Source organism: Vitis riparia, chromosome 18, assembly GCF_004353265.1.
Source record: "Vitis riparia cultivar Riparia Gloire de Montpellier isolate 1030 chromosome 18, EGFV_Vit.rip_1.0, whole genome shotgun sequence".
Taxonomy (NCBI): Eukaryota; Viridiplantae; Streptophyta; class Magnoliopsida; order Vitales; family Vitaceae; genus Vitis; species Vitis riparia.
The window spans coordinates 28,116,204-28,130,728 of NC_048448.1; the positions used below are offsets into that span (position 1 = coordinate 28,116,204).

Consider the following 14,525-nt stretch of genomic DNA (forward strand, 5'->3'; position numbering starts at 1 on the left):
TGCTCACACCATGCGAAATCTTCCTATGCACCGACTCCATTAGATTTTTATCTCCAGATATTTTGTGTAATTTCCTATTTTCTCCTTGTAATCAACCTAGATATTTTCTTTTATATCTTTTGGGAACATCTTTTGTAGACACACATAGAGAGACACACAGATGAAAAGCATTGAACACTTGTAAATTCCCGTAGTAAGAAATATACAGAGCTTTTGCTCTGCCTTTCTTTCTCATTTTGTTTTCACTTTTATTTCTAGCCAGACAACCTCTGAGGATGATTTCCCAGGGGATGAGTGGCTAGGTTTTACATTTCTTGGAGTGATGGAAGCTAGGTGAAGGACCCGAATGCAAAGGTAGGAGTTGTCCTTGCTTTAAATGAAAGTAGTTGTTAACCATTAATGGTTTTTATTTCAAGGTTTAACTTTAAATCCCTTAAAATCACCTTGAATGGCCAATACTTGGTAAGCTTTTTGGATTCTATGGATGCTTATTGCTAGATCCATGGATGTCCATTAGTTATCATTTATGAGCCATTGGAAGGTGGTTCAAGGTGAGGGTCTTTAGTGTTTGAAACCATTAATGGGAAGCAATTACCATTTTTCATGAACCCTTTGGATCAAATCTTAATTGCTAAATACAAAACCGATTCGAGAGATAACCATCCTTTATGTTATTGTCCCCAACGCAAGGAAAAGATTCGGAATCTCCCCTTTTGCCCAAGGAACCCGATCCTAGTGACCTAAAGCTCCAAGAGACCTTTTCTTTGTAGTTAACTTCACTTATTATTTTTGCTTAACTTAAAATCAGTCTTTGCAACCACAATTCCATTTTATTTAAAAGCTAATTTTCATAAGGAAAAGCATCATTTTATTTCCTTCACTAAAGTCAACTGTACGATGAAAACCCATCCATGTGGACGATCATAGAGCCACTATACTATGTTAGCTATGCTACCCTAGTGTAAGGTGATATAGGTTTTATAAATTTGGCAACAAGTGTTTTTTGTGGCATAAAGTAAAATGTTTTGTTCGGAATTAGATTTTCAAATATCTAGTAAACCATTTGGTGACACAAGATTTCATTGGGAAACAAAATTATTTCATCATGTTGACATAGAGTTTCTACAATGAAATAATTTTATCTCCAAATATTTCCACTTACATTTAGGGAGGAAATATTTTTGTTTTGAAATATTGACATATAGTTTCAATACCAAACAAATTTTGTCTTTAAATGTTTTCATCACAATTGGAGATAACATTATTTCATCTTTCCCACCTCCATTCATATTGGAAGATTACTCACCTCCCTTCTTAGATGATGTTTGCCTTTATTTGAAATTTTACACAATTATTTTCATAAGCTTCTTTTCAATTAGGGTCAGTCCTAAAATGACATTTGATGTATCTCAAATATATATATATTGGAAATCAAGAATAGTTGTTTGCATATACCAACATATTAACCTAATAAAAGAATGGAAAGAAACAAGAAATCAATTTAATTTTAGTAGAAGGAAAAGAAGACATAACATTATTTTGGATTTGAAACAATTAATTTTAATGAAAGGAATGTAAACCTTGAAATGAGACAATGTTGAAGACAATAAATCCTTGTAAAGTGTGCAATTATATGGTGTATAAGATCTTAAGAAAGAAATAAATGGTGAAGAAAAAAGAAATGATTTTAGTGAAATCAACTTATTACCATTCATAAAGTTTATTACAATGAAATCTTACTTCTAACGATTATCAAAGATTACCATAGCTTTTTTTCATATATATATATATATAAACACAAAAATCTCTATTCCTCTACAACAAAATGGAAATCTATAGCTTGCTTTTTTTTCTTTTTTCTTTTTTTTTGTGAACAAATTAACCAAGGGGTTTCTTTTTCACAATTCAAGGATAAAGATAATGTTTGAAAGACTATTTTGAATCAAACAAAAGGATAGATGACATTTTAAAAGTATCAAATATTAAAGTCTCATTAAGAAACTTTTGCCTTCCATCTTGAGTCTCATCCGTACGACTTTAAGTCTTAATACCTTTATATGCAACTTGTATTTTGAAAGAGTAATGCTATATCATTTATAGAAAAAGCTCCTCCAAATCGAATTTCTTATAAGAAAAAACATCATATTTGTCTTTTATATTTCAATTAGTCACATGTCTAACCATTATTTTTCCTATAATATATTTGGAGAAATGGTTAAGAAAATGTATGATTTTTTTTTTCTATTTTAATTGATGAAAAGGCACTACTTATAACTATTTCAGTTTCCAATACTTGATATAATTATCTAACAACTTTAGTTTACTAGGTTGCTTTATTATTATGATGTAAAGGTCCTAAATTTGTAAATTAAACGGTCACTTAATTGGGAAGAACCATTTCAAATTCCCACATGACAAATCTGATCAAAAGGAGACATAACATTTTGACTTTTTAGGATAAGATGCATATGCCAATTATAACTTATAATAGATTTCTATTTTATCAATATGTTTACAAAATTGAGGATACTTGCAAGAGATTATGTGGAACAAGCTATATTTACCCTTTATGTACATGCCCATCCAGAAAGAGAGCTCACTTCCCTCAAAGCTGCTCTCCAACTTTGTATCTTCTCGTCAAAACCTTTTTCTTTCATGATCGACCATCCATCGTCCGTAACTACCCCTCTGAGTTCGCACATGGGAAGGATCAACATGATGGAAAACTGGGAAAACAATTTTTCCCATTTCTTTCCTGCACTTCATGATCTTGACCAGTTCATCTAAACACCAGCTAGAACGGACATAGTTGTCTGAGAGAATTATAAGAACCAACCTTGACTTCTCAATAGCGTGCAAAAGACCCAATGCAATATCTCTTCCCCTTAGATCATCGATTCTAAAGGTACGAATCCCTTTTCAATGCAAAGCTTCATAGAGATGATCTATGAAATTGTGTCTGGCATCTTCATCTTCATCCCAAAAGCTCAAGAAAACTTCATATTCCGATGGACCAATAGAAGAAGAAGAAGAAGAAGAAGACATCCTTTGACGATCCATCCCAACGAGGTTCTTCTGAACATGTAAGAGTTCTTGATTTAAACTCTTCCAAATAACAGAAGTAATCTCCTCAATAACATGTGCCTCAGGCCTGTAAGTGGTAAAGCATGAGACATGTGCTGTGAGTCAACAGTTTCAAATGCTAGCAAACATGAAGAACATTGGATTATGCTTTTAACTTTATTTAGAAAACCAGAATTATGGGCAAATAAAATGTGTTGAAGGGATAAGGTCAAATTACTTGGTTCACATATTCTAGTGTTTTCATTATGCCAAAGTATACATTAACGATGGAAACTGTTGTCCTTTAATCATCATTTCTGACCACCATCCCAAACAAGAAGAGCAATCACCTCCCTTCTTAGATGATATTAGCCTTTATTTGAAACTTAGCACACTTTCATCACGTCTATCATAAGATGATATTTGTAAGTGTCAGAATACTAAAAAAATAAAAAATCAAAGACCAGTTGGTTTTTTTTTTTTTTTTTTTTTTTTTTTTTAAGTCTCAATAAGAAATTGTAATAACTGGTATTTTTTGCCACATGGGAATTGAGAGTTTAAAATTTTCCTAGTAAAATAGTGGTTGAAAATTCAAAAAGGTAAAATTAAGTACACATGTTAGATTTTGATTAATAAAATTTGAAGAACTTTAGTTATCAAATAAGTGAGTTATAATTTGTATCATGTCAGCATCACTATAGACATTTTTTTAGAAAATTGGGTAAGTCTCAGGTGGCGTTTGTTTTTTTGGCTTTTTGCTGAAAGCAATTTGCTTTTAGAATTTAAGTTGTTTGTTTTTCTAGTTTTTGATGACTTATTACTGAATTTTTAAAATTTTTAGCTAAATAGAAAAAGCAAGCTTTTTAAACCTTCCCCAAATCATGATTGCAACCCAACGCCCAATCCAAGCCCATCCCTTGTAGTTCTCTAGTCTCAATTGCAACCGGCGATCCTCAACCCTCACCTCATCCCTATGTAGCTCATTGGTTCCATGAGCATCGCCAAGCTTTCTCAAGGTAATTTCTTCCCCATTTTCTCTCTCTATTTAGGTTTCAACTTTCGTTTGTACTCTTTCTTAGCAATGGGGTTAAATCATAGGTAGAATGGTTGTTTTCTGTTTGGAAATGGTTTATTAATATCTTCTTTGGTACGATTCTTTATGATTCTCATGCCAATGGTTTATTTTGGGGTTTTGTGGGAAATTTTGATTTTGTGGGAGTGGGTTTGATGGGTTTACAGGTTCAACGAATTTTGTGGTGGGAGGAAGGTTGATAGCGGGGGTGCAGATGGGGCGGTAGGGGGGTGGCGGAGAGATGTTGGACCATGCTGATGGAGATGGCATGTGGTGGGGCCACCGCAACAGCAGCATGAAGTGGCAGCAGTGTTGGAGAGAGGGGTGAGGTTTCATCTGCTTGTCCAATGGGTTGGTGTTGATGGGGATCAATGAGATTTGGGTATGGATGGTGGACACTGGAAACTGAGAGGAGATCACCGTTACTAAAATTAATAGTTTTATTGTTGGAAAGTAGATGGAATGCAGTGAAAATCATTTTGTTGGAAAATCATTTAATTTAATTTACATCATTAATGATTGATGTGGGAATGGAGGACGAAATTTCATGTCACTATAAATGAATTCTTTGAAAATCTCTAGAAATTGTATTATGATATTTGAAATAATATAATTTTTCTAACAAATTATTTTGTGCATTTCTTATGTATCATTTTTGCATATCCTTATAATTTGCCTTTGCATTATTCCATGTACTTGTATTATTCTTTTTTTCACTATCCTTGATAAATTAATTAATTATCATAATTCCCTTTTATGTGCTTAGTAAAAGCATTTTTAAGGCTTAAAAGGGTGTTACTATGGTACCTTACCAATAGGTAACCTAACCTCTGGATTCAGACTCAGTTTTTGCTAACACATATTTTCTTTAAAAATTGAGTTACACTAGGGCTTTATTTCTTATTTTGTTTTCTTTTAAAGATAAACAAAAATAAGCGACGACTCCAACTTTTCAAAAAAATCAGTTTTTTACAATAAAAACAAGTCTCACTGTCAAGTAGGGACGCACATGAAAAATGCAGGTTCACAATTGTATTTCTTAGACTTAAAATATAAAACAATTACTAAATCAACGATTGTTGTAAGTTTTAAAATCTTTGATCATAAAAGATTCAAAGTACAATGGAACAAATAGTTTTCAAAAGAAAAAAAAAATGTTTAAAATGGAAAATCTAATAATAAAGACAATGAAACAAGGTGATATGGCAGGAGTTAAACAGAAAAATCTTTTATACATGAATTTATAGTTTATTTAGTAGAAAAAAGTTCAAAAGAAATATTGCATACATTAATGGATTAAGTTGATAAAAGAGATTTAAGTAATTTGATATTTATGCTTTAGTTAGATAACATCAAATAGAAATTTGATATTATTAGTTTCCATACTGAGTTTAGAAATCTATCAAATGGGTGTTATCTTTCTTTGAATGGTTATATAAATTAAGAGTATATGGGGCAGCCTAAAGGATTTATTGTTCTAGGACAAGAAGACAAAGTTAAGGATAGATACATTTAGCTAGGTTGGTTTTTAACCAATCCAAGAATCAAATAGGAGTTGATTGGTTTTAACTAAAGTACAACAAATTTATTTATTTACTCAAACTAATCCAACTTAATATCAATTTGATTAAGTTTAGTTAACTCAATTTAAACAAAAATATTGAGTCTATATGTTTTTTTTCTCCACATTGACCATACAACCAAAATGATCAAATTATTTTAGATAAAAATAATTTTTTTTTACAAATAATACAATTAATTTTTTTTTTAAATAATGTGTAAGAACAGACCTGTGGGTTATTTGCTTGTTGAGAGTAAGTCAATGAGTAGTATTATTGACATATTGGGTGCTTGTGACTTGAAATTATATTATCATCATTATTAAGTCCCAAAGTACAAGGATCTTAAATTTTAGATCATGCTTATGCCATAAGCAACTTTTAATTTATAATAAAGCCATAGGAGTTAGGCTCCAAGCCTTTAACACCAAACTATAGCCCAACTAAGTTGGCTTTGGATGAGCATGATTTGACTCACAAAGTCCCAAGATTCTCCATAGCACTCTAAAATCCAAGCAATTATATATATTTGTCCCACTCCTCTACTACTCGGGTTTGTTTGCCAGTCCACTTTTGGTAAGTGATCTAGGTTGAAGCTTCCATAAGCCAAATACTTAAACTAGTTTAATCTCTAGTTTCACTGTACTACCAAAATAGAGTAATTCAAGTAGAAAGATCCAACGGTGCATGCATGACAAGTTTTGCTATCAAGAAGGTTTACAAATAGTCTGTGGAGACCCTTTTCTAGTATAATTTGGGACAATTGCTAGTAGGGTTGCTTATGAACTATTATCCAAGGCTAGTTAGGCTGTCATACAATGCAAATTGAAGATTTGGGGGCCAAATGAAAGTAACCAAGTTTGAAGTTGATGGAAGTACTTATTAGCTCAATACAGAGGCTTATCTCAAGCACTTTCTCAGTACAATGCTTCAAGTGGATTAATTGCATGCATGTAGTAAAGACTTCCACAACAAAGGAAAATTTCCAAGAATAATCTAGAGAGCTACTACAAAATAGAATAGTCTTCTGAACATATGTAATTGAATGTGCATTAATTAAGTAAGAAGGCTTCTAAAGTTGGATAAGTTGTTTAGAATTTTTAATAGGGAATTTGTAAACATCACATAATTGATCTAAGAGGCGTTTACTAAGTTTTATCATGATAATAAAGTATTGAGGAAAAACTATACCACCAAAACCAAGTTGTATTTGCTAATAATACTTACTACATTTCTATTAAGAAAGAAACTATCTAGTGGTAGAGGGCAAGTTGATAGTTTTAGTTCGTGAAGTTTTCATTGCCAAGCTAACATCAAAAGCTATAACAAGACAAATCCCAATAAGATAAAAAGCTCATAGAGGGGACATCTTGCTCCTTGTTGAAAATCTCATTCAATTGCAAATCTACCACATCAAGAATGCTCTCTCTTTTATAATTTTCCCATACCCAAATCCACAACACTATTATTATAGTTGTTCTGCACGCCTTTTTTTTTTTTTTTTTTTGGCTTTCTAAGTTAATTTTTCTTTGGTTATTGCAATAGCTTCATTGGTGTGTTAAATTCTCTTATAGGTAATTCCTCAAACATGTTGTCTTTATTGTTGCTAGTAACTCTTGCAGTATGAAATGAAAAATTAAAATTCTTGTATTTAAAATCAAATGGAAGCACAAGAATTAAAAAATGCAAACACAAGAGAAACACTCTAATCGAATTCCAAAGAGTAGCATCAAATTTTCCATATCTACAAAATTCAGGCATTTAGATTTCCAAAAATGAAATAAAATAAAAATAGGGTTCATTGAGAGAAGACCTACATCTACAGAACATCAAGGTGTGAGGTTAAGAGAGAGGACTTCAATCCATACCTAATATGGAGACATGGATTCGAATACATTGACTAGATTTGAAGAATGCAATTCATCCATGGGAACTTGTGTACCAAAAGAGGGTTGGTTTCTGAAGGCATTGGAAGGTGGTTGAAGTAATGGTGGTGGCTATTGGAAAGGTCGATGGTGGTGGGAAGCCATAGCTGCTAGTGAAGAGGAAGTTAGGTGAATTGGAGACTTGGTGAAGAAGATGATGTGAGCTTGATAAAATTTCCCCCAACTTTTCCTTCTCTCTCTCTTATTTTCCTAATTAATTTTTAAGGAAAGTAGTAGGGAAAATATTACAAAATTTTCTTTAGTATTTTCCTTTATATTTTTTTTCCATCATATTTTTCATGTCATCCAAACTAAGGAAAATAACTTTCCACACTATTTTTTTTTTTCCTTTCCTTTGCATTTTTTGAAAACTAAACACAATCTTTGTAAATAAAAATTAAGAATTACAGTAAGACTATATATTCTTCCTCTTTATTTCTACATTTCTACATCCACTGCTCTATTTTGCATCATATTTTTACTCCCTTCTTCAACCAACATTCCTCTCTTTATATAGAGTTATCTTCACACCAATTCATAAGATAAGAAAGATGAATGAACCTTGGGGCAAGGTTGGATAGTTGGTGGCAGCTAGTCAAGGCTAGAAGTCAACTTTTGCTCGACTTTTTGGGCATGTGCAGCAATGTGTGGACCCCTCTTTAGCATGAAATGGCTAGAACACTAAGCTCCCTTATTAGATGATGTGTCAACCATAGGGCAATCATATGGTGGGGAATATAGGGTAATTATACAAAAAAAAATAAAAAATTGGTATCTAATTATATAGAAAGACATCTTCCAACATTTGATATAAATATGTAAAAATTAAGAGAAAATATTAAAAAAGAAAAGAAAAAAACATATTAAACCTAAAAATAGGGACTTAATAATAAAATGAAGTAAAAATGTAAGATTAAAACCAAATATTAAATATGAATATAGTTTGAGTATTAAAAATATTATTATTTAGGTTTAATCATTGAGTTTGCTAGAGGAGTTTATATATATATATATATATATATATATATATATATATATTAGTTTTTTCTTTTTTTTTAATCCTATCTTTGTTGTTGATATTAATAAAGTAAACTTATTATCAATAGATTCAGTTTAGTAATATTGTTGATATCAATAGGTTATTTATGACTAAATAAAAAAAATCATATATTTTACCTTTTTCTATTCAACAAAAAATAAAAAAATAAAATACTATCTAAAATTTTAGATAATAGAAATGCTTTGACTAGAAACAAATTTCATAAGGACCACTATCAAATACCATGCATAGAGAGAAATTTGGATCCTACTTGCTCTTTGATTCTAATGCATTGAATTTGATGTTACTTGAAACAAAATTATATTTCATGTCCTCTATTATGAGTAGGCAACTAGTCCTTGTGTTAGATTTTAGATAAAGAACGAATATTGAAGATTGGAGTTGAAAGAAATTAGGAGATCCTAATTTTGAATATATAACATAAAACAAAGTTCTATAATCACTTCAATCCACGTTTTAAAAATTGTATCTTTCTAATACGGGAGCAAACTTTTTCTTTCTTTTTTATAAATTTCATTTTGGGAATGACTTAAAAATAAATAAATAAAATCCCTTTTAAATATTAAAAAAAAAACATTTTCTTATAAAAATTAATTAGGTGGATGGTAAGGTCAAATTTGGGATAGCTTCATATTTTTTGCTTTAACTAAAAATTAAAATCAAAATTAAAGTAATAATTTTTAAGGGCTAATGTTGATGGTGTAAAAGTTTTATTAAACATGAAAGAACTTCTTATGTAAACAAAAATAGAATTATAAAATTCTTATAAGAAATAACATTTTTATGACTTCTATATGAAATCTTTTTTAAAAGTTATAAGTTTTTTTTTAAATACTAATTAAATAGGTATAAAAACTTTTATTCAACTCTTAAAAGTTAATCCAAATAAAATTTAAATATATTTGAAAATCACTTTTAAAAATTCAAAAAGTCACTTAAAAATAATTTATGAACATTTTTTTTTTAATTTACGTTTAAATACTAAGTGGTTCTTTTTAAAATAATTTATAATGTAAAAATATTTTTTTATGGATAAAAATATTACAAATAAAAAACATTTTAATCACAATTAATTTATTTTTTAATTCATAAAATTTCATTTATTGTCATTTATTTTTTGGGATTTAATTATTTACAATTATTTTTGAGTGTTTATAAAGTATAATTAGGTCATGCCCAAATTTATTCCTTTCAACTCTATCTATTAGGTATAGGTAGCGTGAAATTTTGGCCTCTCTCCACCTTTCTTCGCTTCTGACATTCTCATGCATTGCTTCGTCAACTCCAACCACATAGCATTGGAATGTCAGCTGGAATATTCCAAGTCCATAAAACCAAAGTTTATTATTTAATATTTTTTTAGCGCACCACTCATGACTCTACAACTTTCCTGCCAACTTAATTTATTGACTTGGATTTGGAGGGTTTGGTCAAATGCAGCAACTTAGTTAACTGGTAAGTGTCTTTTCTCTAAACCATAAATTCAAATGATCAAGTCCTACGTTTTAATTTACAAAAACCAGTGATTTGTTTTTCTAGTTATTTTAATTTAAGGAAACAAAAAAGGGTTAGGCTCAAATTTGGAGTTATTTCAGTGTGGGTTAGGCTCAATTTGTGCCCATGCAATGGAAATGGGTGATTTGTTTTTTTTTCCTTTTCCTTTATCTTGGTGCAGATCTTGTGATATTGTTATTAAAATAGAAGGTAAAAATATAAATTATATACCAATTATTTTAACTTTAGGAAAAAATGTTTATTTTAATTTAAAATAAATAAATAAAAAAGAACGGACTTTATCTCAACTGTATAAGACTTCATAAAAATTATCTTATTTGCAAAATATTTTTAGATGTAAAAGTAAAAAAAATAAACAAACCATTTCATGACCTTTTTCACAAGTATCAATTTAGATCATAGTTTAATTTTAAAATATAAGAATAAGTCAATTACTCTAAACTATATCATTTATAGTTTTTTTAATTATTAATATGATACCTAACCTTCTATGAATCGGAATAAAATATGGAGAAGTAAAAAACTGTCAAATCAAGATAATTTTAAACTATGCCATTTCAAACTTTTCTAATACAACATGATATTTTATCATATCCAAATAAATTGGAATAGCCAAAAGTTGTCAAATCAAGATATATCTATTGTGGACATAGCATTGGGAGACATCTTAGCATTGTTTTTATTGAACAGAAAATAAATCATGAAAGCTAAATAATACGAATATTTAATGAAATCTTTGGCATGTTATTTCTTTGCAGCTTCAACATGGTGGCATGTCAGATGGAGGAGGCAACATTTGAGCTTCTGGGTGTTTACCATTTTTCACTATGAACACAGTTTCCATGCCCCAAGTCAGATGGCGTTCTACATGGCAATGCATGAACCACACTCCTGCAATACAGAAAATACAGAACATTACACCTATGTTGGCAGTTTCAAGGGTTTTTTTTTTTTTTTTTCATAGAGGACATGAGTGCTTGCAACATACCAGGGTTGGATGCCTCGAATCTGATTGCAACCCAACCATTCTTAGGAACAGAGATGGTATTCTGATGGGGAGGATCCACCAGATTGAAGTGCAAAGGATCTCTATTTTCATCGAAATTCCCAAATCCCCATCCAACAACATAGAAACTGTGTCCATGGAGATGCATGGGGTGGGTTACCCCTGCAACCAAGTTTGTCCCTTGCAAAACAATCTCCACTGTGGAGTTATAATCGAGCACCCTTACTTCTGTTCCGGCGCTCGGCAGCTGATAGAGTAATGGAAGATAATATGCTGTAAAATCAAACACCACTGGTGGAACGCTAGGAAATTTATCTCCATATACACCACTAATGTTATAATAGTAAGCTTCTAGTATGTCAATTGTAGGGGTATGGAAGCTTATGTTGTTTATACTTGCAGCAGACCTCGACCCATTGGACCCTGAACATGAATCATTGAAGCATGGGTACGAGTTTACAGAAACGGTGTAAATCAGTTTAGTGCTTGTGCTCAATGGGACATTGCAAGGATGTTCTGCATCTGCTAAGCTTCGGAGGGTGGCCATGACCTGAAGCGATGCAATTGTGTCATTGAATGCAGGGAAATGAGGCAAGAAGGGAGGTGAAGATGGACTATAGTATCCCCTGTATTGTACAATAGCTGTGGTGGTTGTGTTATCAAAAATATTACGACCTGCTGGGGCATCAGAATAAGTTTTAGCCGCCATGTAATAGTGATCCGGGCGTTGGTTAGCTTCTAGTAAGACATCGAAGGTTTGACCAGGAAATATTGTGATATAATCTCGTGTCAATGGTTTCGTGTAGCTACCATCTGTTCCAACCACTGTCATTTTATGCTTGGCAATGGAGAAGAAGAGAGGCTCATGCAAGGCAGCATTGATTATGCGAAGTAGATAGGTCTTTTCATGATCCACTGTTAGCTTGAATGTGCCTGCAATTAGAAAGGGAAAGTTGTATACTTATGACTAACCAAAAGAAAAAGAAAAAGTTTCCATGAGGATCCACCAATTATGAAGTGATTAATTGATTACGGGTGTAAATTTGGCTCCATATTTCAAAATTATATTTGGACTAGCCTTTTCTCATGTGTTAAATCATGGCTCTACCATTCTCATATCTATATTCCTCTTTCTTAGCATTAAGCTTTAAATATGTTGATGTTAATAAGAAAAAGTACTATGGTCAACATATAAGAAAATGAAATTGTGTACAATTTTAAAATGGGAAGTTAAACTTAATTTGTACTTGATTTTGAGCATGGAAGTAGATCACCGGGTTGTCCATTTATCAATAAAGAATCAGAGGCGTTGGCATCAGCTCCGCTTGCAAGCCCTTTATCTCGAATCGCATTCACATCAATCTTCCACCATTGTCCTGCATTTCAACAACTCCAATAATTTTAGATTTTGCTTTGCTGGTTAATTCATAATATGTAAATTAACATTTAAAAGTAACAACACTTCTACCTAATATGATGAGAACTTCTGCATTAGGTTTGTGAAAAGGATACTTGGTTCCATTCTTGGGATAGACGATTATAGCTCCATGAACGGTGGCTCGGGTCCAATCACTATGAGCATGCCACCATAAAGTGCCTTCCTCAGAGGAAAGGATGATCTTCTGACTGAACTTTGACCCTGGCTGAATTGGGCATTGTGTGATATACTCGGGACCATCTGTCCATGGATATCTAGGCATGTTCACCCCATGCCTGCAAAACAATAACTATACGTTAGTACTTATTTTCGAACTAACAAAAGATGGCATGTAGCAACATATTATCATAGTAACAAGCGGCATCTATTGTATTTCAATAAAACTAAAGCAAATAACCCTAAAGTATTGTTTTAAATTTGACTTTATTTGCAAAGCAATATATTGCAACCCCCTCTTAGAAATAAAAGAATGTATGCCATGTAGGCATGTTGTCGATGCTCTTTCTCTGAGACACGCTTAAGACCTACCAATGAATGGTGACGTTTTCTTTTCCCCTGTTATGAACGTCGACAATGATCGTCTCTCCTTTCATAGCATATATAGTTGGTCCCGGAAATTGTCCATTTACTGTTAACATTTTCTTGGTGCTACAAAGCCTTGTATATGAAGCTTCCCTCACCTGCAACCAAGTAAAAGTTAACCATGCAACCTCATCCCAAAAGAAATATTACATGCATGAATAGTTGCATCAATCCATTCATGCAAGTGTATAACCACTTAAAAATTGATAGCATGCATGAACGACTCAACGACACCAGAGTAAAGGGTCCTATGGTGGAAAATGAGAGTCATACTGCTCCCTAAATATTATAATTAGAAGGTGACGTTAAGGCCAGAATCATATATAGTATTTACCACAAAAGTATGCCGACGGGTTGAAGCTTGGCAATGGATGCCACCACCAAAAAGTTGAAACACTAAAATTTGTAAGAGGAAAACCTTCATGATCAGCCACATCTTCTTTGGAATAAAAGCCTCTTCTCTTTTCCTAAACAGAACTCCTTCAATTTTCTTACTCCTTTTGATGTGTTTCTTTCATATGTATGATTCATTATATAGTCATGATAATTCTGTCGGGATACCATTCTTCCTCTCCACGTTTCAATATAAGAGAAAGTGATTTGAATGTGTATTGGCTTTTAATGTTCTTTGACCACTTCAATGAGCAGGACCACTATATATAATAATGATATTTGATCAATTACCAAATTAAAATAAACCAAATGCGTGAAGAAAGCTAACAATTGTGAAAAATTCTTACAGGTTACTTCCACGTTATTTTAGAATAAATTTAAAATATTCTTTCACACGTTATTTTGGCCTCGCGTATAAAATGTTTTTCATAGACAACTCCTTTTAAGAATTATTTTAAAATTATTTTTTAAGAATTATTTTTGTAAATATTATTTAGCAAACCCTTATTATTATCCTCACTTGTTATCGTGTTACTTAAGACAATCAATAGTGCTGAACCGATGATTTCGGCGGTTGGGGGGCAAACATGATTATTGTTTTGGTCTGGATGGGACAAAGTTGTTTCCCAATTTTTTTAAAACTTTGAGAATTGAGATTATAAAAGACATGACGATAAGCTAAGTTGGTATTTCAGAATTTTCCATAAAAAAACACAAAAATATATTTTGTAAATCACTTAAAACATCAATTGGGAGTCATAGTATCTTTTTTCTCAACAAAAAGCAATTTGATAATAATAATAATAATAATAATAATAAATAATTATAGATTAAAAAAAACTTTTTTCAAAACAAATGCAATCTATAATTTATTTGTTCATATGAAATGTTTATCTTGATTAAAATGATTTT

The 14,525-nt window shown here is 31.5% G+C and overlaps 1 protein-coding gene across 1 annotated transcript; it reads right to left on the minus strand.

Moving 5' to 3' along the window:
* Positions 1 to 10,800: 10,800 nt before the first annotated feature.
* On the minus strand, positions 10,801 to 13,704 carry LOC117906058 (laccase-15-like). Its single transcript, XM_034819000.1, has 6 exons — positions 13,555 to 13,704; positions 13,167 to 13,318; positions 12,669 to 12,913; positions 12,448 to 12,576; positions 11,183 to 12,133; positions 10,801 to 11,085 (listed from the first exon to the last, which is right to left on the minus strand). Exons 1-6 carry the CDS (start codon positions 13,654 to 13,656, stop codon positions 10,955 to 10,957), a joined length of 1,710 nt encoding a protein of 569 aa, XP_034674891.1. The 5' UTR covers positions 13,657 to 13,704; the 3' UTR covers positions 10,801 to 10,954.
* Between the last annotated feature and the right edge of the window lie 821 nt (positions 13,705 to 14,525).